This window comes from Chenopodium quinoa, unplaced genomic scaffold (genome assembly GCF_001683475.1).
Source record: "Chenopodium quinoa cultivar QQ74 unplaced genomic scaffold, ASM168347v1, whole genome shotgun sequence".
Lineage (NCBI taxonomy): Eukaryota > Viridiplantae > Streptophyta > Magnoliopsida > Caryophyllales > Amaranthaceae > Chenopodium > Chenopodium quinoa.
The window spans coordinates 3,378,406-3,405,186 of record NW_018743050.1 but is presented as its reverse complement, the minus strand read 5'-3'; the positions used below and the strand labels follow the sequence as shown (position 1 = coordinate 3,405,186).

At 35.2% G+C, this 26,781-nt stretch overlaps 3 protein-coding genes across 4 annotated transcripts; 2 read left to right on the top strand and 1 right to left on the bottom strand.

Annotated features, from left to right (window-relative positions):
- The first annotated feature begins 249 nt into the window (after positions 1–249).
- Positions 250–5,529, top strand: LOC110730945 (nifU-like protein 2, chloroplastic). Its single transcript, XM_021910791.1, has 5 exons — positions 250–513; positions 812–950; positions 1,038–1,140; positions 2,608–2,916; positions 5,173–5,529. Exons 2-5 carry the CDS (start codon positions 858–860, stop codon positions 5,364–5,366), a joined length of 699 nt encoding a protein of 232 aa, XP_021766483.1. The 5' UTR covers positions 250–513; positions 812–857; the 3' UTR covers positions 5,367–5,529.
- A 415-nt stretch (positions 5,530–5,944) lies between these two features.
- On the top strand, positions 5,945–14,543 carry LOC110730944 (receptor-like serine/threonine-protein kinase NCRK). Of its 2 annotated transcripts, none has more exons than XM_021910789.1 (11): positions 5,945–6,301; positions 8,741–8,807; positions 9,230–9,321; positions 9,965–10,078; positions 10,355–10,471; positions 11,381–11,644; positions 11,789–12,024; positions 12,164–12,454; positions 12,805–13,041; positions 13,270–13,497; positions 13,937–14,543. In XM_021910789.1, exons 3-11 carry the CDS (start codon positions 9,252–9,254, stop codon positions 14,258–14,260), a joined length of 1,881 nt encoding a protein of 626 aa, XP_021766481.1. In that variant the 5' UTR covers positions 5,945–6,301; positions 8,741–8,807; positions 9,230–9,251; the 3' UTR covers positions 14,261–14,543. The 2 variants fall into 2 exon arrangements, with proteins under 2 accessions (XP_021766481.1, XP_021766482.1); XM_021910790.1 differs by lacking the exon at positions 5,945–6,301 and adding an exon at positions 7,728–8,122.
- A 571-nt stretch (positions 14,544–15,114) lies between these two features.
- LOC110730943 (F-box protein At5g39250-like) lies at positions 15,115–19,385 on the bottom strand. Its single transcript, XM_021910788.1, has 2 exons — positions 17,862–19,385; positions 15,115–16,148 (listed from the first exon to the last, which is right to left on the bottom strand). Exon 2 carries the CDS (start codon positions 16,086–16,088, stop codon positions 15,342–15,344), a length of 747 nt encoding a protein of 248 aa, XP_021766480.1. The 5' UTR covers positions 16,089–16,148; positions 17,862–19,385; the 3' UTR covers positions 15,115–15,341.
- Between the last annotated feature and the right edge of the window lie 7,396 nt (positions 19,386–26,781).

Genomic DNA, 26,781 nt, shown 5'->3' with positions numbered 1-26,781 from the left:
GTCTTTCTGCTATTCTCTCTTGTGATGCATTAGGAGTTCCCCTTGTGAGGAGGGTCTTCTAATGTCCTCTTTTTTCTTACCTTTAATATATATATATATATATATATATATATATATATATATATTTATATATATATATTATGCACCATACCTCCCTTAGTTTTATACAAGTACAGTATATAAAAAAAAAAGTCCAATCCAAATAAAGGTCTAGATTGAATTGGATCTCGCCCAATTTGTTTCAACCAAATGGACACCCTTAAGAAAAACCCAAAACAAAATAAAATTCTTGGATGTAGCATGTAGACTGTAGAGCAACAACTCCAGGACAAATGACAGAAGCAGAGCATTTTACGACTCAAAACTTCTACTCCTATTAAATTCCCCCTTCCCTAATTCAGCTGCTCTTCAAAGCCCTTATATCTTCTGAATACAGAAAATATCAAACCATTTCAACTTTTAATCATTGTAATTGTATTGAAGCTGAAGAACAGCATCCCCAATTATAACAAAGCAAGTATTTTAGGATTTTTTTTTAATTTGCTAATTTATTCGAATTGTATTATACCTTTTGTTTTCATGTTCAAATTTTTACTTGTTTTTGTTAGGTTAACTTTTAATTTCATGGTGTTATTGTTGATTCGAAGCTATTGCTTCATACCCATGAATTGGATTACTGGAAATAACCACTAATTTAGATTTAATTCTTGATTAGGGTATTGTTTGATGTCTATTTTTCTGTAATTATATTGGGTCTTGAGTAGTTTATGCGATTGATTGAGCTTTGAATTCATCAATTTCCTATTCCCAGGTTAAAAAAATTGTGATTATAAATTTCCCAACAATCAAACTTCATTATGTTGAGCCAATCTTGTTGCTACAAGGTTCAACAAACCCTTGAACCTTCGTGTTCTCAACCGGCGGTTCCGTGCCTTCCTCTTCAATTCAAGGTCCATATGTTCCTCCCTGTGATTTTATTGTGATATAGGTAGATAACTGCAACTGATTAATGACATGGGTTATTGAAATTTCAACAGAATTCGAACTTATTTGGATCCCAGTGTAAAGGTTTTAATCGTGCAAGACGAGGTTTTGCTCATTCAAGTTGTATCCATTCGCTCTCTTCGACTAGAGCTCGAGGTGGGTATTTCTCAATTTGTTGCTACTATTGTGGTTTCTTATTAGTCTTTGTGGTAGTGTTATCACATTGAGTTTATCACAGATGCTAATATGACCTCAGAAAATGTGAATTGTTGCAGCCTAAAATAACTATTCTGTTAAGGTTAAGCCCTCCTCTAGAAGGGCGTCAATAAAATATCTTTCTAATTAAAGCATAAGTTGTTACATATGTTCTGCATCATCATATCGAGTTATCTACTATATGCAACAGTGTTAGCGTAATATTTTTCACATTTCCTGTAAAGCTCCCTTGTCATATGTTAGCTATTTAAAAAACTACTCCGCTCAAGTATTATGCTATAGTATGTGCCGTGTAGGTCTTTTATCCCTATACTACTAACATTGTTAAAAGATTGATGATGCTTTTTAGTTCTATGTGCAAAAAGTAAGCTGCATATCCAATTTATACTTGTCAGCCATTATTCCCTAGAGAGGGACGTTTTACTTGTAGCCAAAAGATGTACGAAGTATTAAAGATTAGTAATCTAACGTCCTATTCTTATGAGGTCTATCTGTGTACTCGCAATTAGGATTTGTTTTCAGTTATTTGTTTCCTGTTCTTTTTAGGATTCTATGTTGTATCGTACTATTGTTGTTTGATTTAGTTAGGACTTTGATTGTTTCCAAAATGTTTTAAAAATCTACTCCTCCCCACCCCCAAAAAAAAAGGGCACGTGTTTTTTATTCCCTCGAATTGGGTGTTGTGTCCGACATGGTGATGGATCCTTCGACTGACTCTCTAGATGTCTAGATTTTATAAATTTTCATATAGACCACTATATATTTGGTTGTTGTATCGTGTCAAAGTGTTGGAGGATCCGACATGCGACACCTGATGTACAGCAGGCCGAGCAGGGTCTCGAAGTAACATAGGAGTAGTTTAGGCTGATTTGTTTTCATCATGCTAAGGAGTCCTAGTTTGTCTGTGTTTGCATTTGTATCCTATAAAACGCAAATCTTGTATGCATTATCTTACAGGTATGAGTTTATTAAATTGATGATGACTTCAAGAAAACCTCAGTAACTTGGAATTTTGAGATCTGCCCCTGTTACTAACCATAATTATAATTATTTAGTAAAGTTTGTCAATGGCCTAAATTCTGTATCAAGCAGATCCTAGAAATTTTCTACAAGTCAATTGTCTAGTTGCTTGATCATCTTGTGAATAGGTGAAAGGGGGAAGGGATGTTGTCTGAACTTGTCATTTTATCTGAAATATGTGTTGGTATGTCATTGTCAATGTGGTGTCTTAGTCCTTAGATTTAGCCTTCATTTCGAAGTTGTTTTGAATTATTAATAGTATAACCTGCATAGCAATAATCCAATGTTAATAATTATATCCTTTTCAATTTATTTTTAATTATTTTTTGTGCTGTCTACTGAAGCTCTCGTCCTATGACTCACTTTTGTTTTTTCTCTTCATTTCAGTGGTTAAAGCTGTTACCACTCCTAATTCAGCTCTGGAGCTTCCCCTAACTGAAGAAAATGTTGAAAGTGTACTAGATGAAGTGCGGCCATATCTAATGGCTGATGGTGGTAATGTTGCTGTGCATGAAATTGACGGAAATGTAGTTCGATTGAAATTGCAAGGAGCATGTGGATCCTGCCCCAGCTCTGTAACAACCATGAAATTGGGTATTGAGCGCCGCCTTATGGAAAAAATTCCTGAGATAGTTGCAGTGGAAGCAATTCCTGATGAAGAAACTGGCCTTGAGCTAAATGAAGACAACATAGAAAAAGGTGTGCTTACATGTTTAGTCATTTTTTTCAAGGAAGTAAATCATGAATTGATTTTTTTTTTTTTCCATTCCTGTTTGTTTCTTTTTATCTTTCATCAACTAATTGGATTAATTATACTAAAATCCTTTAGTGACTTAGAGTAGTTGAGACACACCTGAACGGCTTAAGTTAGTTTCTCTGAGATGTTTACATCAGAATTGTACCTCTTTCCTCTGGTGTTAATCTAGGGACGAAAGAATAAAGGAAATTACCAATGTTGACAAGAAATTATGATGATATAATGAGTTAATAATATGATATTCTATGGAAACAGCTAGAAAAAGAGAAATACATGCAAAGTTTGATGGAGAGCACCTGTGTGCAATCATGAACTTATTCTATTCCTTTGGGTATCTGTGATAGCACCTGTGGTCTGTTGAATGTGTTATGGACTAAGAAGGTTTAAGTTAATTTTTATGCAAGGTTATGCTGTTGCCTATGAGTGGTTGATAATGTTTTGTTTATAGTCCTTTATGTGAAGAGAATGACTTTGCACCATATGATGTTATAGTCTGAATGTTATTTTGTTCAAACATGTATATTATGACATTTGATCAGTGGGGCGAAAAGTTGATTGTATGATTGTGGCATAAATGAGACAGTTTATCACGCAGATATCTCTTTATGTCTGTCATGAGTTTACTGGATGCATCAGACACTTAGAAAATATTGATTTGACCTAGATTTGATGGCAGCAGCCAGAGATGCTCTAAGGCACCACTTAGCACACTTGATGAAAATTTGAGAGCATACCTTTTAATGTCCTTATGCTGGAACCTCCTTTTTCTGCTTTTGTATCAAGTGCTTGTAGAATTTTGCAAGTTACTTGAATCACAGAGACCACAATCACTAAAATTGTATATTTAACCCACTCTGAGGGTGTCAATACCTCTTAACCTATTTACCCTTCGCCGATATTAAAAGATGCTGTTGTTTTGCAATTTGAACTTGCACATTTAATCAGTACTCTGGCTGAAACCTGAATCCAGTAGCTTCTGCTTTAGTAGACTGATTTCACTTCCATTCGCAGATGTTCTTAATCTGGTGTTGTTTTTAATTTACATAATTGACTATGATGTTGTTCCGTTATACTTTGGGATATAAGTTAGTGCTGGGTTTTTATACCATACACGAATCTGATGCATTAGTGCTTGTTGAGATGTTTACAGAATCAGCACCCTTTTTTCATCAGAAGGAGACAGTAAAGTAGATGCTTTGAGTGGAATATAATGTACCACTGGGTAGCTCTAACTTGTCATGCTGGAAATCGGCCAATCGGGAATCACACAGATTCTTTTGTCTTATTAAGAATTAATATTTCTCATCAATTTTGATCCCTTGTAGATATATCATAAGCACATAGTTTGTCTTAAGCTAATGCCTCTTCTTGATCAAATAGGTTTGTGTTATTTGCACCTAATGAATGCCTATCTTGAATTGCTCCCAAAAGTTTTTGTTCATTGTCGGGGGTGATTTTTTTGGAATAATTAATTGAGAAAGTGCTGTGTTATTGACAGTACATGACACAACAATCTTACAAATCAGACACTTAGACAGTATACAACAGTCCATCCAACGTGGGGCACTTACAGTTGAGTGGCTTTGCCTGGTTTTAATTAAAATAGCTATTTCACTTTTAGTTTGTGCAATAGATGACTATTTTCTACATATAATTCACACTGGTGGGGGTGTTTAAGAGGATTAGTGGTTTGGGAATATGAACAAGAAGCTGATTCCCACATATCTCTTGTTTTTTATTATATAGGATTGAGATCACTTGAAAAGGTTTGGGTTGGGAACTGTGGTTTTTTTTAGGGAGGGCTAGCACTTTGTAATAAAGGAAGGGAATAGAGCTAAGTAGTGGAATGAGCATGTGGCCAAATTTTTAAATGAAAATGGAGGTTAGTTGGGAAGGAAGTTTCGGAAATTTATGTACTCGTTCTTATTTCAAACTATTCATGTCATAAATTATTATGGAGTGAATCTCTGATTACTGATTTCTACTTTCATAATTTACTTGTTTATCTTCAAATATCCATTCTCATTCCCATTTACATAATGTACCGTGGATGATAAAAATCAAGATTGTGAGGTGGTGAACTAATGCGTTAAGTTCTTGAAGAAAATCATCTGAATTATAATTTCTAATTAGTAGGTTTGACAGTGCTGGCTACACTTGATATATGCATTGGTGAAATTCACACAAATTATTGCAGGTTCTTGAAGAAATAAGGCCGTTCCTTATAGGAGCTGCTGGTGGAACTTTGGAGCTTGTTGGGATTGAAGAGCCAATCGTGAAAGTCAAAATCACAGGTCCAGCTGCCGGAGTGATGACTGTTCGAGTGGCTGTGACACAGAAATTACGCGAAAAGATCCCTTCCATTGCAGCCGTTCAACTTTTATCTTAATTTTTGATATGCATAATAATATTACAGGCTTTACAGCTATACCAAAATAGTTTTTGGTGCAAAGCTACACGCTAGATAGTGTTTGTAAGTTGTATTAGTCTTGAAGGATATGTATAATTGTACAGTGTCATTCAATTTGGTTGATCACTTAAATTTAATACAATCTATTTCATTTTAATAAATAGAAAAAAATAAATGTTCAAAATTGTATCGAACTCAAAGCTTCATGGAGTTTTTGGATCTAGTATGCAAATCCTCTACACAATATACTCGACTGGAAGTTCTAATACGTTAAGTATATGTATCAAGTTGAGTACAAGCTGAGCTGAGCTCGAGTAGGTATTAAAGTTTTCAAGTTCAAGTCGAGTTTCAAATCTCAAACTCGCGCACATCTCATATCTCTAGCTAGCACCTATAGTCTGGCCCGATTCAGTGTCATCTTTCACTATCGCAACGAGGGAGCTAAGAATCACAAGAATGTCACATGTGTCATAAATTCTGATGGCAAATAAAAGCGTGGATTGATACCCTGAAAATCTCGAAAACAATTGCATTAATTACAATTATCAATGCAAATCCAGGAACGATGACGAGTAGGGAGTAGGGACCCCTCGAATGAACCGTTGGCTAGCAACGTAGTGTGTGTCCTATCTTTAACGCCGTATCATTTCTCACCACTTTTGCACACTTCCCACCTCACCCTCACCCTCACTCACACACTTGGAGACTCGCACCATTTTCTGCAAACTCTATTAACTCACAAACAACAATTCTACTAGAGAGAGAAAATTCTCTCTGTTTCTCTCTCCTCCTATTCAAGCTTTAAGCTCATTTTAATGGCGTTTAATCTAAGCTCAACCTCCATTACTACTATGATCTGCTAAATGTGCTTTATCCTCAGAAGTGAAGAAGAACTTCTAAGCTCAGTTGCTCAGGTATTCTGTAACTTTTCGATTTTAATTTTTCGTTTTTTTTTTTGGTAATTTACAAAATTCGAACTATTGAATGCTTGCTTGCTTGCTATTTACGTTTAAGGTTACTTTAATTTGTGATGATTGCTTATTGTTGCACCCGAGTGTAATTGATTGGCGCTATACAGTTATAAATTTATAATCTATATGACTATATCCTAGCAAGATTACTCTGTGTTTTTACTAGGTACACCCGAATGTGTAATGGATAGTATATACATATTCAGCGTTTGATAAAGAGAAAAGACGAGTTTGTGAGAATAGAATAGCGAATTAGTTATACTTTGTATATTAATTCATATGATACACCCGAATATATAATCAGATTGTGATCGTGATAAAAACATAACAAAATTTTGAATGGAATAGTAGAAAAGTAGTACTCCGTACTGTAATTTGAAGTAGCTCATATGGTACTTATATTCTTGTATTTCGTACGAAGTATATGATTCCCAGATTTCGTTGACTTAATTGTAAAGATTTGGAGTACGCCCTGAAAATGCAGTACTTTTTTTTTTTTTTTTTTTAATAATATTTTTACATTACTTAAAATTTAAAATTTGAATATTTTGTGTCGGTAATTCAGACTGGTGGAATAGGTTCTAATTATGGTGATTTCATTTAATAACATGATTAATTTATTATTAATTTTATTGTATAAGACGTTAAGGAATCATTGTCAATACAAACGTCTATGTTTCATGACTTTAGCGCCTGTAGATTTTGTCTTTGAACTTCAAAGCCAAGTAGTACAACTTTTATTCTTCAAAGCTAATGATCAACAACCGTACACCATTTATTTTTTTCACTTTCGATTCGCAAATCTTTAGGGTTTTGCTAAACATAACCCCTTATTAAGTTTGGAATCTATAACAAATTTGTGAAATCGCGCGTCTATTTTGACTCTCTTTGAGTATGTTTGCTAACCCAATGGTTAAGATTGATGGCCTGTGTACAATCTTGACATATTTTAAGAGTCAAGATTTTTTTTTTTTTTTTTGAGATATTTAAGACAAATTTACGCATCCATTATTATTAATTCGACTTCCCTAAAAAAATATTGATTCAACACTTAATGGTTTTTAATTTTTTTTTATAATATTAGCTTCTTATTCAATGCATGACATTTTCTGATTATAAATATACTGTATCACTGTATGAAATATTAATTAATGAAAGTTGACGATCTGTTTGATGTGGGTACATAATTTAAGCATATATTATATGCTGTACAGGAGTTTTGGAGAGTTAGCTCGAATCATGGGGAGCACAATAATAACATAAACTTTAATATTAATTAATTATATATTATTGATTTTCTTGAAATGGTTGAGTGGTCGCTTTCTACTGTGTAAAAGATTAGCTTTGGCAATATCTGGAATGATTGGTTTGGTTTTATTATTGTTAATCCACATTGTTTAGTTTTCTTCTACAAATATGCTATGCCTTAGTTTGGCTATGTCTTCTGCTTCTGCTGTGCTGGTAATGGCATTGTTGATTCGGGTTTCTAGTTTTGGCATGCACCTTGTAATCTGCTAATAAGTCATTTCGTGGGAGTTCCATCTCTATTGCTTTGTTTTGGAAGACCAAATTGGCTTGTTCTGTCCCAAGTGCCTTCATATTAAAGCTGAGTAGGAGTCAATTATAAATGGGTTTCATTTAGCATTATATGGGATTTCTGTTGTCTGAAGATAGTGATGCATTGCTAGTAGACGACTAGTTACGATTCTGTATTCAAAAATAGCTTGCATAAAAGTGTAAACAACTGAAAGGTTTTATATTCAGGTATTGTGGACAATGTCGGTTAGTTTCTTTCATATGCTTGTTCCTGAATGGACGAGTATTAGAATATGCAGAGAAATATTCAATCATGCTTTGATTCTTTATCTGTTCCAGATATCTTGTTATTATTCCAATTGAGATGGGTCAGATATTGGTCATATGCAATAGATTTGTAAAAGTACTTAAATTTGTACTTTTTTTTGGAAGAAATTTATTGGTATTTTAATTTTAAGTGTAGAGTGTACTTTTGTGCATCTTCTAAATAGTGTTAACATGTCTTTTGTGGATGGCAATTCCTTGAAAAATATGAGTTTCTAGAGGGATTGTTGGCCAAACATGAATTTGGTTGAATTTTGTTTGACCCATATATTTATACACTTAGGAGGACTTCAGATTATTATTATTTTTTTTTTTTTTTGTAATTGCACCTGTGAATCTGATATATTTCTGAAACAAAGGTTAGAAGAAATTAATTTGGCTGACTATACATGAATTGATCAATCTTTTTGGCTAAGATGAAAGCATTACAGTTGTGAATTAAGCTCCTCCATTGGGCCATTCTTTTGGCTGATAATTGTGTAATCAATCATATAGCTGATTCCTATAACAATTCTGTGACAGATTTGGTTGTTGGAGGATTTGAAATTCAACTTATGGACATGAAATTCCAACCATACTGTATGTGAAGGTATGCACTAGCCTCCCTCTTCGATTTAAGCATACAAAAGAGAATTTCTGGGTTCTTAATGTTTAGAGAGAATCATACAGAGCCTTTTTATGTTCTGTTCATGTTCATGTTCAATTTGTATTTTCTATATGTAAGTTATTTCAGATCAAAGATGCCTTTCTTTTGTTAGTAACCATGTTCTTTTAATTTGAAAGCTTGAAACAGTATAGAAGTTGGTGTCACACTTCCATTTTTCACTTGCTAATCTACAATTTTGTCTTTATTGTCTCATAAACTTGATAAAAAGCAAAGTACATCTTCTGTTATATTTGATGCTTTTCTTGCTTGCTGTCTGATAGGGACATAGCTACTATTAGTATTAAAGTTACATTATAATGTACAATTAGCATGTCTGTTGATGATTTATTTTTTCTCTTCTGAAGTTCAACTCTATCATAGAAATTGATGAAGATCCAGCTGCAGGTCGCTATTACATCTGTTTTGTTCTTAATCTGCATTCAGCAGACAACATGTGGTTAGTACCTTAGAAACTAAAAGTCTTGAGTGTATTAGTTTATCAATGGAATTTTTCTTTTCTTACAAAGTCATTCAATTATGGTATGCAACTTTGGGGCATTTGATATAATATTTGAACTTGATGTCCAAAATACTTCTGATGTGCCTTTTCATGGTAATATATGAGCAACCCCTGACTCTACCTTTTTACCCCACTGAACCCAAATATATTTATGTAATGATCAATTATTCTGATCGCATAGTTGGCTCTTTTTTTTTTAGGGTGGGGAGTCATAATTAAAGTGTTCCGCCTATTTATTTGATTGGTCAAGATAATCCATCTTTTGATGAGTAAAATATCTGGTTATTTACCAATTGGCATATGCAATTGGATTGTGGTCTTGTGGGTGTTGCATGGCCTAGTCATTTAAAAGCACATAGATAAGGGTCTTCCTAATGCTGTTTATGTCCATACGCCTGAGGCAATTTCTGAAAAGCTACTGAATTGGTCTCTTTTTGTATTGTTTAGAGGCTTTCATGAGTCCCATCTGGTTCAGCTGTTGTTCTGGCAGGTTTCAATCAAACTTGTTGGTAAGGGTGAACTAGATGCAGAATATGAGCAGATGAGGCATACCTGAATTATCTTTTCTCTCTGGGTGCAGAACAGGTTTCAAATTCATCTGGAATTAGGTGGACCTGCACATGTTCTGCTTATCAAGAAACTCAAAGGTCCAGTAATGCAGCTAATTGCTCCACATCGTGTGATTGCCTGCCTGGTAGGTTACCACCTTATGCTATTCCTGGCTGTATATGTAAGATGGGGAAAGATGAAGATAAACCAACATACCACAAAGGATATATAATTTTTTTTTTTTTACATTTTTTTTTTATTTTTTGTTAAAATATATTATTGTATACAAAGTTTATATTTTTGGTGTCTATAAAATTCTGTTTCCTTAGCCACCGGTTCCTAAATTCTGTTAGTACTCATAAATTATTAGATCAATTGCTCATCTTTGTATTTGTTATTTTTGTAATTTTTCTTGGCGTAGTGAATGTTGGATCAACTGGAAACACTTGGACTTGTGTCTGTAATAGTGGTGAATTGCCTACTTTGGCAGCAGATGGTCAAAACAGTAACTGCTTTACAGGATGTGATTGCACCTCTGGTAATTTTCTAACCTTATGAATTTATTTTAAGAAGCTACAGCAGCTTGGTTTTTGGACTTCATAGGTTGAAAGCTTATCAAATGTAAATTGTACATCGAAATTTCAAGCTCTTGTAACATGGCCTGCATACTTAAAAAATGATCAAAAATATGTCCAATCACTGAACCAGCTAAAGATATAACCCACTGCTGCATTAAGAATTTAAGATTTCATTCTCTAGTTGGTGAAAGAAGTAAAAGCTACTTTATTGAGTATATGATCAAGGTCATTATAATACAAAATCATATATGACACACTACTGAGTCTTTTTAGCATTGTTTAGGTCACTATTTTTTTACCCCTCATTGTTTCCATCATCCACAACAACCTACACGTCATATATTCATGATTACAGGGAGAAAGATATCACATGCCTGCATTGCATGCATAACTCATTTGGCTTTATGTAATACCATATCCTCTTACCTTTAAAGACAGGAGAATTTCTAGATGACTAGAAGCTAAAAAATTGAGATTAATTTCTAAATATCTGATTGCCCTAATTCCTGATCTTTCCTCACTTCTACGATCTCAGTTGGTGATAATTTTCAGACTATTCTACCTTCCATGATTTTATTTTCTGAAAGCTATTGGATATACCATCTTTTGGAGTTTGTTGGAAAGCAGTGTGCATTTGCTTACCCTTTGTCTGGTGATATCATGACAGTGCCAATTCTAAATATCAAAGTACATGTATCTGGTTGAATGATTAAACTTCTAACTTGACACATGTTTCTAAGCGAGCCTGTGTCATGCTTACTATTATGCTTTGATGTTTCAATGTGATGGCCAATGCCCATGCCGCACGAAAATGCATGGTTAAATATCTATTTGTTCTAAATTTATTCTTTTTCCTTTTTTTTTAACAGGATCTTTTACAGCTTCTCAGGCTCCGAGCAAACACGTTTCTAACCGATTAGTAATTTCTCTCTTTGTATGCTTGGTGCTCATTACAATTTCATTAATTGTATCCCTCACCTGGTTTTTTTACCCAAGAGACAAGTGTGAGCAGAAAAAAACCTTGTCTGACAGAGGATCTAGCCTTGAAAGTACTACTGACCTGATAAAACACAAGTTTCCTTCTCAGTCTCCAGCCAGAAGCAATGTGGGTCTTATGGAAAGTCCATTTACAGGTAAACTGGTTTGGAACAAAATGTTTTCAAGCGAATTCAAAATGTGTGGAAAATTAGTTTTAGGAAATGCCCTTGAACTACCAATCCAGGTTTTTTTTTTATAAAATAAATCGAATTAACTTTGTTTTGTTCTCTTTTTTACAGGTTGGATTGGTTCCCTTTTATTCAGAAGAAAAATGAAAATAATTCATGGCACAGTCACCCATTTTACATATTCAGAGTTGGAACACGCAACAAACAAATTTTCTCATGATAATCTGATTGGAGTTGGGGGATGCAGCTATGTATATCGTGGCCATCTTAAAGATGGTAGAACTATAGCCGTGAAACGACTTAAAGCTTCCAAGGGACTAGATTCTGATTCTGAATTCTTTAAGGAGGTATAAGCTTACCTGATTTTGCAGTCTTCTGATTACCTGGTCCAATGGTGGAAGGCTTACACATAAAAAGCAATTTTTGGCCACATGTTGAACTGCTTATGCAGGTCTTGAATCGTCTAATTAGAATATTCTTGTGCAGGTTGAGATTATATCAAGACTTCACCATTGCCATATTGTGCCTTTACTTGGTTATTGCTCTATATCCTTGGGCAAACAGGTTGAGAGGCTACTCGTTTTTGAGAATTTGCCAAATGGTAACCTCAGGGATTGTCTGGATGGACAAAAGCATTTGGATTGGGATACCCGTGTTGCAATTGCCCTAGGAGCTGCCAGAGGACTAGAGTATCTTCATGATGCAGCTGCTCCAAGAATTTTGCATAGAGATGTCAAATCCACTAATATTCTTCTAGATGAAAATTGGAAAGCAAAAGTAAGAATTTGGCCAGTGTTACTTCATTTCTTCATGCACTAGCAATCTCTTGGCAATTCTTTCTTCATAAGGGTTTTGTCAGAAAAATATCTTTAGTCCTAGATGACTTGGCAAGAAATAAGAAAACAAAGAGGATGATTTTTTACTGAGCAGCAATTTTCAGAATTATGTTAGGTCAACAAAATATCCAATCAGACCATACAACCGATTGATAGACATAGACATTAGAGTAGTCTTTTGATTTTTAACCTTCGGATGACTTTTGTAGTTGTTGATGAAGCAATAGTCCTTAAGTGTTTAAAACCTTGTGATGTTAGTGTGTGACAAACATGCTAATTCTATAATTGCAGGTAACTGATCTTGGTATGGCAAAATGCTTAAGCACTGATGGGTTTCTCAGTTGTTCTTCTTCTCCTGAAAGAATACAAGGAACCTTTGGCTACTTTGCACCAGAATATGCAATTGTTGGAAAAGGTACATTGAAATCAGATGTATTCAGTTTTGGAGTTGTTCTTCTTGAGTTGATAACTGGCCGAACTCCAATTTTCAATGTATCTGATAAAGGAGATGAAAGCCTAGTCATATGGGTATGTAATCTTCTCTTCATTCCTGCATTTATTGCCAGATAATGGTGTGAATTCACCTTTGATTTACCTTTGTAAGTTTTAATTTAGTGATTCAGCTGAAAACTCATTTTGTTCTTGCAAGGAATAATGAGTTGGCACTTGAACCAAATTGAAAATTTTTAATGCTGAAAAATGCAGTGTCTGAAATTTAATTTGTGAGTAATGCCTCTGTGGTTGCTCTTGCTTTAGGCTGCTCCTCGACTACAAGATAGCAGGCGTGTAATATCAGAATTGCCTGATCCAAATCTAAAGGGTAATTTTGCGGAAGAAGAGATGCAAATAATGGCCTATTTAGCAAAGGAGTGCTTGCTTTTGGATCCTGAATGCCGACCAGGCATGAGTGAAGTTGTTCAGGTCCTCTCAACACTTGTTCCAAATGTGTCAAGGGGAAGAAGGTTTCCCACAAACCTGTTCCAGGTAGGAACTCTTGAATATTCTTTGTTTTTCAAGAGATCCAAATGAAATGTGTTAGGAAGTTGATGGTCCAGATTCATATAATTTATTTCTCAACCGACTTTCCAGTTTCTCTTTCCTACCTACTAAGATACCCATGAAGGGCTAGAAACCTAGGACCAGTTTTTCACATCCTTTCAGGCTTTAGTCCTAATTAGGATGTAGATTGTTATGGATGCCAACTGCTTAGTTGGTGACATCAAATCTGCTACAGGTTGATCAACTTAAGCATGACTGTGTTGCATTTACAAATTTAGCAGATCTATGTCCACTTTTCCACTTGTAACTTCATTCTTCAAGGTTGTTAGTGTAGAGATCAAATTTATTTTATAAATATGTCAAGTTCTTATTTCATTGATTTGATAATACATCAGTTACTTAAAGTTGTTTCTTTCTTTTGCAGAACTTGTCCTCTAACAACATGAAATGTGAGCAACCATGCATGGAAAAGTCTACCAGTCAAGTTGAGGTTCTTGTAGACTCCGAAGAACTCAAACAAATGTGTCCAAGTCGATGGTCGTCTCGATGTTCATTATCATCTGACATTGATCGTACCCTCTTAGCTGATAGCATTGGGAAGTCAGTAAATCTTTCGTCAGTTCAGTATGTCAATAGTATGCTATATTTGACATCAAGTGGAATTCATAGTACCAATGTCGATGATGATGAGATTGTGGATCTGACAGAACCTCGACTAGAGTCATTCTCTGTAGGAAACGATCAATGATCTTCAACCAGCAACAAGTGCATACCAGCAATCTTAGATGATGAAGAGCCATCCAAGGTTAGATCTGGATGGTAATTTGATATACAAAACAGGAAATTACCAGAGTTCTTACTAGAAATTGTAAAGAAGCAAATCTTTTTTATTCTGTTCTCCTTTTACTTTTTTTTTTTTTTTTTTTTTTTTTTTTTTTTTTTTTTTTTTTGTGGGAGGTTTCTGTGTTTTCTGTACGGCGAAATATTTGAAAATAGTCAATATATAAATTTGTTGCTGGTTACTTCCTGAATCCTGATTGCCGATTGGGACATCACAATATATAGGCACCCAATACAAATTCATTTTGTAAATAGAAAGAATCTCATCCTTATGTTATTGATTGATTTTTTATTTTATTTTTTTATCATCACCATCAAAAGTGTTTAGTTGATCAGCAGTATCCGGCAGAGCATGCATTACTCTGCCAGTGAAAACTTTTGTGAACATGTTAGTTGCCAAGTGAAAGGATACTACACCAGAGGTGACCTTAACTTTGCAGTCGTCCTTGGTGCTTGCCCTGCTTGGTAAGCGCATTAAACCTTTCCCACCAAGCCTTGAACATATTCAGTAAAGTCCTTAATTCACCTGGACTATTATTTGCAGGGTTTTGATAATCTTTACTACTTAACACTATTTTTTCAAAAATCATATGCATAAAATGTAATGGACTCCTCTGATTTTTAATGCATTAATGTTCAGCTCTTGCTGAGATATTTGATACAAGTACTAAAAATCAGTTGAGTCTCACACAAAACTGCTGTGTGCACCAGACTACCTGTTGCGATATAAGTCCAAATCAAATCAACATTTACTAAACAAAGAATAAAATGATAAATTTATTCAACCCATAAGAATCTTCATATTGAGTACAAGAAACTTTACAATGAAAAAGCATAGAGACAAGACAGCTAGCCTGCAAGCTCGATGATAGCTGCACAACTACGGATGGCGACATTTAAGCTAAAAGTGAAACTAGGAACAAACAATCTACAGAGATTGATATATTTATCTTATACCATTACATAGGTAAACTAGGACCTGATTTTAATCACTTCCAATCTAACATGTCGAGCAACCAAAGGACCTCAGTCTCATTATTTGCAGCATCACAAAAGTCCATTTCAATGCCAAAAACGTTTGCCACCTCATCATTCTCAGCATCGGCAAATAACAATGAAACCCATGCTCTAATACCCGATATGAAGGGGTGTATGGGGGAAAAGTCAAGATAATCAAATGCAAGGGCCCGAAAAGATGTCCAATTAATATCATCAAACATCGCTTTATTAACTATACAGGCAAATTTGCTGGAATCCCTACGTCCAACCAACACAGAGACACTCACTTTCTGCCCCAACGGCACAGAAAACCTGGGTTCCACGGGCAACATCATCTTGTAATCGGGGCCTTCTAGACGGTATCTAAGAATGTTAGAAATTCCAGTAGGCAGAGTTTTTATGCCGCCATGCAGAACTAGGCCTGAGAACACTTCTGAAAATATTGACTGGCCTTCAGCCCAAATGTCAATGTAGAAGTCCAAATCATTGAAGGACAATCTTGAAGGAGGAAGAGCCTGGTGCCGCCGGCGCTTGTAAAAGGTCCCATAGAGTTTATAGTACGTGACTGTTGATGGTGAAGGTCTTTTACATAGAGAAGGCCATCTCCTAGCACATAAGCATTTCCAAAGATAATCATCTTGCGCAATGTCTCTCCACTGCTTGCAAACTAACATACAAGAAGCAAGGTCTACACCATCAAGTAGAGGAAAGACTGCCTTTAAAACAACGCATGTCATCTTGTCACGTGATTTATGATAATAAGGCACTGGAGGGTTGTAGCAGAAGTCAGGTCCACGCTGAACATTGCATAAACACCAGATTTTAGTATATAGAGGTTTCTCAACATTTTCAGCATCATAAACCAACCAGTGACTGCATAGCAGAAAATTCAATGACCAAATTGAAATTATAACCAAGGAGATGTATTAGCTAGCACCAAAACAACATAGTTAACAATCCAACAAATGCTTGATAAATCTCAAACAAAGGAATCAAAGGCAGAAAACACTAGACGACCTTTAGAATCATAAATTAATACTTTGTATAGCATTTTATAGCAAAGTGAAATTTCATGAACTTAGAGAGATAAATCTCATACTCAATGCTTCTTTTAGATTGAAATTCTTTCACAATAGCATATGAACTTTGTGTAAATTTTGAAGCATACTATGTATTTAGAAGAACAGGTAAAAGTGGGAAATAGTAGGACCTGCAGTACTCAATTAGGAACTTAACTAGCAGCCAAAAAAGGAGTAATATCAAGATTGATATAGTACAATCAATACCACTATCACACTGATACTATATTCTAAAATGTTTAGCCACAACATATAGTACTTGCATATGCTATACCAATTTATAATCGTTGTAGATGTTTCAAACCACTAACGTTCAGAAACAATCTCCTATGCTTAGAGCTAAAGCTGTGAATATTCTAAATCTAAAATCCTCAAGGATCCATATTATCGTTTGTAACATAGTTGGTAAGGAGATTTGGGCAATCATAGAAATGTTTCTATATGTCATATGAATGGCTTAGTAATACCACTAAATGCCTAGACACACCTGAAAGAAAGTCTTGTCTACAGATCTGTGCAACATGGATATACAGTACTTAGAACAACAATCAGGGACGATTACCTTAATAACCGGTAGGTGGGCTAACTGCTAAGTCATTACTTCCCTAATCTTAATAGGTTTGACTATTTTTTGGAATAATGCAGAACGATCTTTTCACACTTCCTCTCAAAAGGGACTTGTTCACGTATTAAACCATCTAAGCCAGTAAGCCTTAGTTACAACAACATACATTCAATTAAGATAACACTTTTTCCATTTCCCTTTCACTTACTTCTGTCCACTAATTTATTTCTTTTTACCTCAGATACTACAATTAAATATTTTTCTGGTACAGCTATTCTTAACATGATTTATTCAATTGCTGCATCCAACCGCAAAGCTACAGCTTGGTGAAATTCGATAAGCATTCCATGAACCACGGAAACACTCACATTCACATGTATAAATCAAGAAGTTGCTAATCTAATGAGGAACTTCAATATCCCAAAGCTAAGATATACAAACCATACGCCTCGAAATAGTTCGGTTGAACAAAGAATCCGAAAATTAACGAAACTATAGAGGATAATTCTATGGAAATCAAATAAAAATCACCATCATATTGACAATTAATCATAGAATACAAATAATCATATGAATTTTCCGATTGCAATTCATGCAATCAATAAGTTCCAATTCATTGTTCATGAATACATCAGGTAACTGAAATTCTCAGTCGCAATCCAAATTCAAAAATCAAATTACAATTTGGGTTAAATCAGATATGAACTCCCCATTTACAGTAATTACAAGCTTGATTTCTTATGGAAATCAAATAGAATCACTATCATATTGACTATTAATCATAGAATACAATTTAATACTTATGTCATTTGCAAAATCAGAAATCTGGAAAATGCTGAACAAATTAAAAGCAAAAAATTACATACCACAATCTAAGAGCAGAATTGCCAATTGCCACTACGAATTAAAGGGCTCCTCGGATTGAAATCGCATAACAGTACCCAGAAAATCAAGTTTGCAACCCAAATGGGAAACTAGGGTTTATAGAAATTGCCTCTGAATTATATACTCGGGTCTTGAAAAAAAATTAAAAGGGGTAATTGATTGATTTGCAGGAGAGCTTTTGGCTGTTGATCGATAAATGGCCAAATTTTGGTTAGAGGGTTCAAATTCAAAATAATTAGTTAATCACCCACTAGTCACTACACACTACCTTTTTTTTAATAATTAGTTAATCATTTTATTTTGGAAAATTTTCTCTGATAACCTCCAACTTTTATTTTTTCCTCAGTCTGAAACTTTTGATTAGCAATGATAATCACCAATTAATATTATTAAGCAAATGGTAACTTAACTTAAGCAATTTGTTAATTCCTTAACTATGGTTTAGATATTAGATGCAAAAAGACACAATTACCCCTAACCAATTCTTTCTTCATCCTATTTTTTGAAAACCTTTCTTCTTCCTTAATCTTTCCTCCTCCCCGCTACACCTCCGGTCAGCAGCCGCCGCATCCCCCGCCCCAACGGACCTCCTCCCCCCACTCATCCAGCCACCAGCCACCTCCTCCCTCTGTCGATCGGCGTCGAGCCTGCCCCACCTCCGGACGGCCAACACAGCAAAACCCAGCAAATTCAACGGCAAAACCAAGCAAAAACCCCCTATTCTAGAGCAAATCTAAGCATAAACACCTTTTTTTTTTAGCAAATGTAAGCCAAAACCCCCCATATTCGAGCAAATCTAAGCCATAACCCCTCTTTTCGAGCAAAATCGACCCAAAACCCCCTAAAATACCCTCAATTATGCAAATAACGATTCGAATAGCTGGTAATTTCACCTCAAAACCATTGAAATTTCAACCAAAAATCGGGGGAAAGTGAGGGAATCGGCGAAGGAGATGGAATCGGGGAAAGAAAGGGAATCGGGGAAGGATTTCAGAGGGACTCGAGCAAGGAAGGTGGCTAATTCCGGCGTCCCTGAGAAGCGGTTTTGGTGGTGATGAGAGGAGAAAGAGGATGGGTCGAGAACAGGGGGAGGGGTGCTCGTTTTGGGATTCAGGTGTCGGTGGTGGAGTCTCCGGTGGGGGAACGTGTCAAGACACCGTCAGCCGAGCCGAGCTGAGCGCCGGCAAAGGAGGGGAGCTGGCGGTTGGCTGGTGGATGGGAGGGGTTTGGAATTTTTTTTGTTTTTTTTGTAAAAATAATTTGAAGGGTATTAATGTAAATCTATTGTAACTTAACCTAAGATTAACCATAGTTAACTGCTTAATGATGTTTTATTATCATTAATGTTACCATTTGTTTAATATTATTAATTGGTGATTACCATTAATAATCAAAAGTTTTACAATTTACCACTGAGAAAAAATAAAAGTTAGTGGTTATCAGTGAGAATTTCCCTTTTATTTTTAGTATCGTAATCGTCAAAGTAATCTAATTCTTGAATTGTAAAATTATAAAAGGTGGTTAGGGGCGAATTCAGTTTTCTTCAGGTGCCGTTATATCATTTTTGTCAGGGCACACCAATAAAAGGAAATTGCTATAAGCATTAAATATACTCTTGAAAATTGTTTAAATTTAAAAAATCATAACAAAAACACACTAATTACACTGATTTATGCGTGTTTTTGTCATAAATTTTTAATTTTATACAATTTTCAAAAGTGTTTTGCTTATATATAGCCCGTATGCATCACTCTTAATAAAATATACGTTAAGCTGATTTAAACAATATCTCACTTAACTATGAGTTATTGTAGCTATAAATCATAGAAGCTGGTCAAAATATAATTTATGAATAATGTAAAAGTCAAATGATGTCAACTAAAAAAGCGGAGGAAGTATAATGAATTAATAACATGTGTTTTAAGAAAAAAAAAAGTGACACAGATGGATAAATTTATTTTTTTAAAAAAAACTTCATTACAGTAAAAGTTAATTGGTTGGGGTTAATAATCTAAGGGAAAGGGAATGAGCAAGCTCAATTCATTTATTGTGGTTTGTTTGTCACTTTTTATCATTCCCTTTACCCACTTTTATTTTTCAGTTTACCCAAATCTATTTTACATTGATTCCTCTCCCCTAACATTTTCCATCCCCTTTTCTTAGCCATCACACCACCACCGCCCTCTTACCTACCCCTGTACATCGGAAAATCATGCCATCGCACTGCCGCTCTTCCCCAACCCTTCGCCGCACCTCCCTTTCCTGTTGCCGAATAGGGTTTTGAGGGTGGGAGAAGGCATGACCAATGGTTTTATGGGGAGAGGGAGGATTTTTTAGGGATTTTTGGGGTTGTGGAGAGGTTTTTCAAGGGATGGAGATCTTTGCGGGCGGTGACAAGGGTCAGGTGTGGTGCTGCGAGCGACGGTGAGGGTCAGGGGAGGTGCGGCGAGTAGTGATTTGGTTGGGTGGTGGCTTGAAAAGTTAGGAAGTAAAGGAAATAGGTGGTTGTGGGTGGTGATATGGTAGTGGAATTGGTGGTTTGTTTCCTTTGGTTTTTCAAAACAAACAACAAATAGCAAATGCAAGGCTTTTCATTCCATTTTTTTCCCCTTTGTTCATTCTAGTCCGTTTAACCCGTGCAAACCAAACGCCCCCTAAGATCATTTGGAGTAGCCTTTGATTTATGTACTATTATATGAATATTCTATTAGATTTGCTTTAATTTATACTTTCATACTATCAAATTTACCTAATGTTTACTTATTGATAATTATTTTGACAGGCTTAAAAATAATTTAAAATACTCCTTCCATGTTTTAATAAGTGTTACACTTCTATTTTTTGCAAATAGGTACATTTAAATATAATATATCTCTCTTCTAATGGTCCCCACCCAAACCACTACTACATTTTTTTATTATTCCTTTCCTCTCACATTCATTACTTTTTTAATAAATTATTATCACCACTATATTTCTTTTACAATTTTTTTATACTTCAACTATCCCACTTAACTCTTATTTTATTTAAGTCAATTCTTAAAACTATGTGCCGCTTAAAGTGTAACACTTATTACAACACAGAGGATGTACTAATGATTGAATAATGTATTGGCAAACGTGAAATAAGATTTCAATTTTAGTGAAACCAAGGAAATACTTTTTTTTAAAAAAAAAATAAAATTGGGTGCAATTCTTTTGGAGTAATAAACATCTAATATCCTTATTACTTACTATTTACCTTTTCATCTTATTGATGTTTAAATTAAAACAAGAATGAGAGCTAGACTCCTTAATTTTCTAGTTTCAATGGTTAGATTACTAGCGTAAGCTATGGCTATTCATGAAACATAACTAAGCAAAAGTAAGAAAGATTATTAATGATGTAATGAACACTTAATTAAGACTATGTTCTTCACTGGATTGTGGCGCAACTGACTTTTTTTAGAAATTAGGCATTTGTCCATGTGTATGTTCTAAGTTCCAACTTTATCAAAATAATTTGATAAGTTGTTTATGTTCAATGTTACAAGTTAATAAAAGATGAAGGAAGTATGGTGTAAACTTATAAAACTAGTGATATTACAATTTATGAATCAAATAAGGTAAACTATTAAAAAAAAACTATTTCTATAGCTATATATTGCAACAATAAAATAAGTACAGAGTTTAAGGAAATGTATGTCAGCAACTTTTAGTGATTTGGCCGAGTCAAGATAGAATTTGTAGTCTAATAACATAATATTCCTCTTTTAGATAATTCCATCAATCTCCTCTCGCTCATGTGCCCAATCTACATAAGCTACAATTGGGCTCTATTGACGAGGATAACACTTATGTCAATCCTCATCTGTCAATAATAATCAAGTAAACCCATAAAGTGAAACACTTTCTATTTTTTTTTTTTTGTCTTTCATCATAACTTCATCGAGCACCCATATATATCACCCTTTAGTCACCCTTTAAAGGAGTTCACTGGCCATCATTGTTTTTCGAAGTACCTAATGAAATTAAGCTCTTAGTCATAATGCAAACACATGACTACATATGTAGACAACTACTTTTGGCCTCCTGTCCCGACATGAAGTGCTATGACAATAAATAAAACCATTTTCGTGTTGGATCAACACGAAGAATACTTATTGATAACTGATTGAATCACCAAGGACACAAAAATGACTAGTCTAACCCAAAAACAAATGAAATAAGGTCCAATTAACTAAGTCCGATCATAATAAGGCTTAATACCGAGGTTAAAACCTAATTATTACGGATTTAGAGGCGCCTAGGTTAAAACCTAATTATTACGGATTTAGAGGCGCCTAGGTTAAAAATCAATGCTGCCGTAGAGAAATCCACGCGCATCTCAATGAGTCGCGCTGATCTGGCACGCGCAACCTATTCAGTTGTGCGCATCACCCAGCGCAACTGCTAGTGATGCGCTAGCGGAAGATTCAGAATTTCCTAAAAATATAAAATCGAATCTTACATAATACCGCGCGCAAGATCATCAGTTGCGCTGCCCAACGCAGCGCATCTTAATCACTTGCGCTGGGATGTCGTGTGCAACCTATTCAGATGCGCGCGACACCTGGTGTGGCAGAATGCTCAAAACCATAAACGCACCCACTCCCTATAAATAAAGTCTTAATACGAGGCTCAAATAGATAGAAATTAACCTAAGAACTCTGGCAGAAACTTTGTGAATTTATGAACTATCAAACCCCTCTTGTCCTAAACACTCAACCCCTCAATACTTGTTACTACAGTGGAGGTTCTCGAACAAGAAGGAGTCCATAAATGTTCTAAACGAAGATCTAGCAAAAAGAAGTGGTAAATTCTCAAGCACTTAGATTAATCACATTATTTTCTTGTTTAAAATAACTTTAATTAATTAATTAGTGTTGTTTGATCACTTTAAACGAACTTTTAATTAATTAATTCCACATAGTATCTTGCGTTAAATAAAGAATAGAATTGAACAATTAATTGTTAATTGGTCACTTAAGCCAAGGAGAATCTTGTTTATTTTTGTTCTTTTCATGAATATTGATTGAATAAGAATAACGACTTTTGCAATGTAATTCCTACGTGATTGACGCGTGTAAATAAAATCAACTAACTTAGTTTTTAGGTATCATGTGGCATATATTGTTTGGTGATGAAATTGTGAAAAAAGAAGAGCTAGTAGAGACCATACTAGGACTAAGATAGTGATTCCCCTCTAAAGGGAACGTTATCTTAGTACCCTCACTCCCGAACTCATTTGTGTTTTATGTAGACCAATTTGGGCATGGGTAAACTTACGATTCGTAATAAATATTCCTTGAACCCTACTTGGGAGAAAGGCATGAACGAGGTTTATGAGTTTTCCTAAAATTCATTGGCGACTCCTACTTGTTTCTTACAGAAAGAGTGATGATAGGATACATTCTAATTCAAGGTCCCCCAAACAGTCAGGAATTCAAATCATATTACACCCTAACAAGTGTAAAGTCCTAGGCTTTTAAAGGGTCATGGACATTGAAGAAGAAAGATCCTCTACGATGGGAACACCCTCCTTACAACATATCTGCAAGAACATCTTTTCAAATATAACCATCTCTCTTCAATATTCGGATGAGAAGCGACTATTGTGTGAGGCAAGGCGCAAAACAACAAACCCATGCCAACAAAAAATAATATCAACTAAATGATAGCTAATACCAGCTAACATATGGATGTTATCATCCAACACCTAACTAATATCAACTAACATATAACTAATATAAGCTAAGAAGTGACTGATATCATCCAACACCTAGTTGATATCAGACAACAAATGGTTATAATATCATCCACTAATATCAGCTTACATATGAATGCTATCATCCAACACCTAAACAATATCAGCTAACATATGAATAATATCATCCAACAGCTAAATGATATCAGCTTACATATAGTTGATATCATCCAACACATAATTAATATAAGCAAACAGATGATTGATATTTGATGGGCGTTAGAACGGTCGCACATTCCACACTCAATCAAACTCACTTATAAACAAATATCCTACAAACCAAGCATAATGACAAGTAAGAGTTCGGTCCACAAGGAACGAGATATGGTTGCTAAAGATCTTAACACTTAAGCTAATTCGAAGTCATTGGTGAATTGGGGGTTCGTCAAGTAGACAAAAAAAATTATGGTTCTAAAGTATTGTATTAAAGACACTAGGGAATGGGATTTACTCAACCAAGGCAATTACGCAAACGGGGAGTAAAATAGACAAGATATAGAAAGGACTATATGTAAGATCAACCTCATGCAATTAGAAAACAACTCACACTACTAAATTTAGATTCCTCATTAGTTTAGCAATAGAAGATACATAATCAAATTGCAATAAGTACAGTAATTCCATGCTTCATTCATATTTCCATGTAAAACTAAGCATACCATGCTATCAAGCTTATAAATCAAGGTTAGCTAATCCTATCATGAAGAACTAACAAGCAATCTCATACAATCCAATTTAATTGCAATACAAGCATCAATGCTACTCCCACATTTGCATAACTAACATAAAAGGCTAAAATTCACCCAACCCCTAGCAAAAAGACTACTCACAACTCATATTCATCAACATGCAAACAAGTATTAGGGTTCTAACTACTTCAATAATTGGGGAAAAGTGGTTAACAATTGAATTCACTATCATCCAACAACAAATTATCAAGAACTAAAAGGATTCAAGTAACATGCAAATACAAAATAAAATATGAAATTAAGTAGAAGAAGGTTGAAGAAGTTACTAATTAAAGCTTCAAATATTGAATACATTGTGCCAAACCTTGAGAATAATTCTTGAATTTCACTAATACAATGATTTGATTTGATGAAAGCTAAGCTAAATTAACTAAGAGGAATGTTTCAAACTAAGAGGAGTTTCTAAAACCTAGGCTACTGCTATCTAGGTTACAAATGAGCTAAAGGGGGTGTATTTATACTCCCCGAAACACATAGGTAAATCCGTCAAATAAAACGGATACCCAGCGAGGAGCGCCTGCTCCTCTGCTAGGAGCGCATGCTCCTGGGTGTTGCACGCCCTCTCAAGCTTGCTTCAGTGAAAGGCAGATTCGAAGGTGCCTAGGAGGAGCGCCCGCTCCTCACAGGGTGCACGCCCACTCCCTTGTTCCACAGCATAGACATCATTGAACTTTAAAGGGAGGAGCGCCCGCTCCTGGTTGGGAGCACGCTCGCTCCTCACATGGTCTAAATTGGGCAGATTGAGACTTAAGTTGAAGAGCACCTTCTCCTGGAGAGATGCACGCCCGCTCCTCACAGGGTCTGAATTGGGTAGATTGGGACTTAAGTTGAGGAGCGCCCACTCTTGGAGAGGTGCACACCCACTATCAAGCTCCTAAATCAAGGGTAGCTAATCCTATCATGAAGAATTAACAAGAAATCTAATACAACAATTTAATTGCAATACAAGCATCAATGCAACTCTACATTTGCATAACTAACCTGAAAGATTGAGCTTCACCCTGCATATATGTAAAAACTGAAATCCACCCGGAGCGAGTTCTCCTTTCTCTATTTCCTTACCTTGAACGCATTCCACGCTTCGAATGAGTGTCAAATTGAGTCATAAAACCTGCAAAACATGGAAAAACACAAATAAAGAGGGGACAAGGCCGAGATAAAACATTTTCATTCAAAAACGGGTAAGAAAGAGGGGTAAAGATTGCAAAATCGGGTTTAAATCAACACTATAAATGGTCAAATAAATATTTTATCAAATCCCCCCAAGCTAGCTGAAGGCTTGTCCTCAAGCAATTCACAATTCCAAAAAGCAAACCAAAAGATCAATTTTCTCAAAGAAAATCACATGCATAGATACAAGAATTCTTAAGCAATAAAACTCGAGCATGAGGTATATGTCTACGATCAACCACGATCATGACTAGCCAAGGCATAGCTAACTTTTCCGAAAATACTCAACTTAAGCGTATTCAACACATCTTACCGCGTCCTCATCACAAAGTTCAAATCCCCCCTAATGAGGTAGTGTCACGTGACTCCTCGAAGGAGCTGGAAAAACATAGATAAAGCGGGTTTCAAAACACTCGACATCTCAATGAACAAGTACCTTTCCATATGCTTGTGAATCAACTCCCTCCACCGACTATGGCTTCCACTACTCTCCTAATCATTACAAAACTCAAGGACTTCAACACAAAGTTAAGGCATAGATAGAACTAGAAGTGTTTTGCAATTTGAGCCAAACTAAGATGTATATCATTAACAGCAAACCCTAAGAGGTTCCTAACTTTGACCCATGTTACAAACCATAAATGAATGAAATAAAAACACGTCCCCAAGATTGTTTGATTTCTAGGGTGGTGACATTTCATCACTTCTTTTCTTTCGTTCTTTCACTTACCTTTTTTTTTCTTTTCATCATTTTATTTATATACAAACTTGGGTATGGTATTTAAATCACTAACTACTAATTACAATAAACTAAAAATTGAGCTACGAAAATAATAATAATAAAAAAAATATGACTTAACTTTTGTGAATAAACAATAGATGACACCCTTCATCAATACCAAGAGTAGTTAAGGCCGCGGTCTTGGGAGTTGAGACTCAAGTTCTCGATCTAGGTACTAAATCAAAGAGGATCCTTGCCACTCATGCAAAATGTAGTAGGCTTGAAAAATATTAAAACCTTACGTTTTGGGACAATGTGGGATCAAATACTACCTTTTGGGGATCAAATTTCTTTGAGATAGGCGACACCATCTTACCACAAACCTAGACCTTAAGTCTCGTACATTCGGTAAGGTTATTCTCACACTAGCCTAAACTATCCAATTCCATGTTCAACCAAGGACATCTAAACCATGCT

Coding starts and splice junctions, on each gene's coding strand:
- LOC110730945 (XM_021910791.1), top strand. CDS start 858: ATGTTGAGCCAATCTTGTTGCTACAAGGTTCAACAAACCCTTGAACCT. Junction 1,141..2,607: donor CTCTTCGACTAGAGCTCGAG/GTGGGTATTTCT, acceptor TCTTCATTTCAG/TGGTTAAAGCTGTTACCACT. Junction 2,917..5,172: donor AAATGAAGACAACATAGAAA/AAGGTGTGCTTA, acceptor ACAAATTATTGC/AGGTTCTTGAAGAAATAAGG.
- LOC110730944 (XM_021910789.1), top strand. CDS start 9,252: ATGAAGATCCAGCTGCAGGTCGCTATTACATCTGTTTTGTTCTTAATC. Junction 9,322..9,964: donor CATTCAGCAGACAACATGTG/GTTAGTACCTTA, acceptor CTCTGGGTGCAG/AACAGGTTTCAAATTCATCT. Junction 12,025..12,163: donor ATTCTGAATTCTTTAAGGAG/GTATAAGCTTAC, acceptor ATTCTTGTGCAG/GTTGAGATTATATCAAGACT.
- LOC110730943 (XM_021910788.1), bottom strand. CDS start 16,088: ATGACATGCGTTGTTTTAAAGGCAGTCTTTCCTCTACTTGATGGTGTA.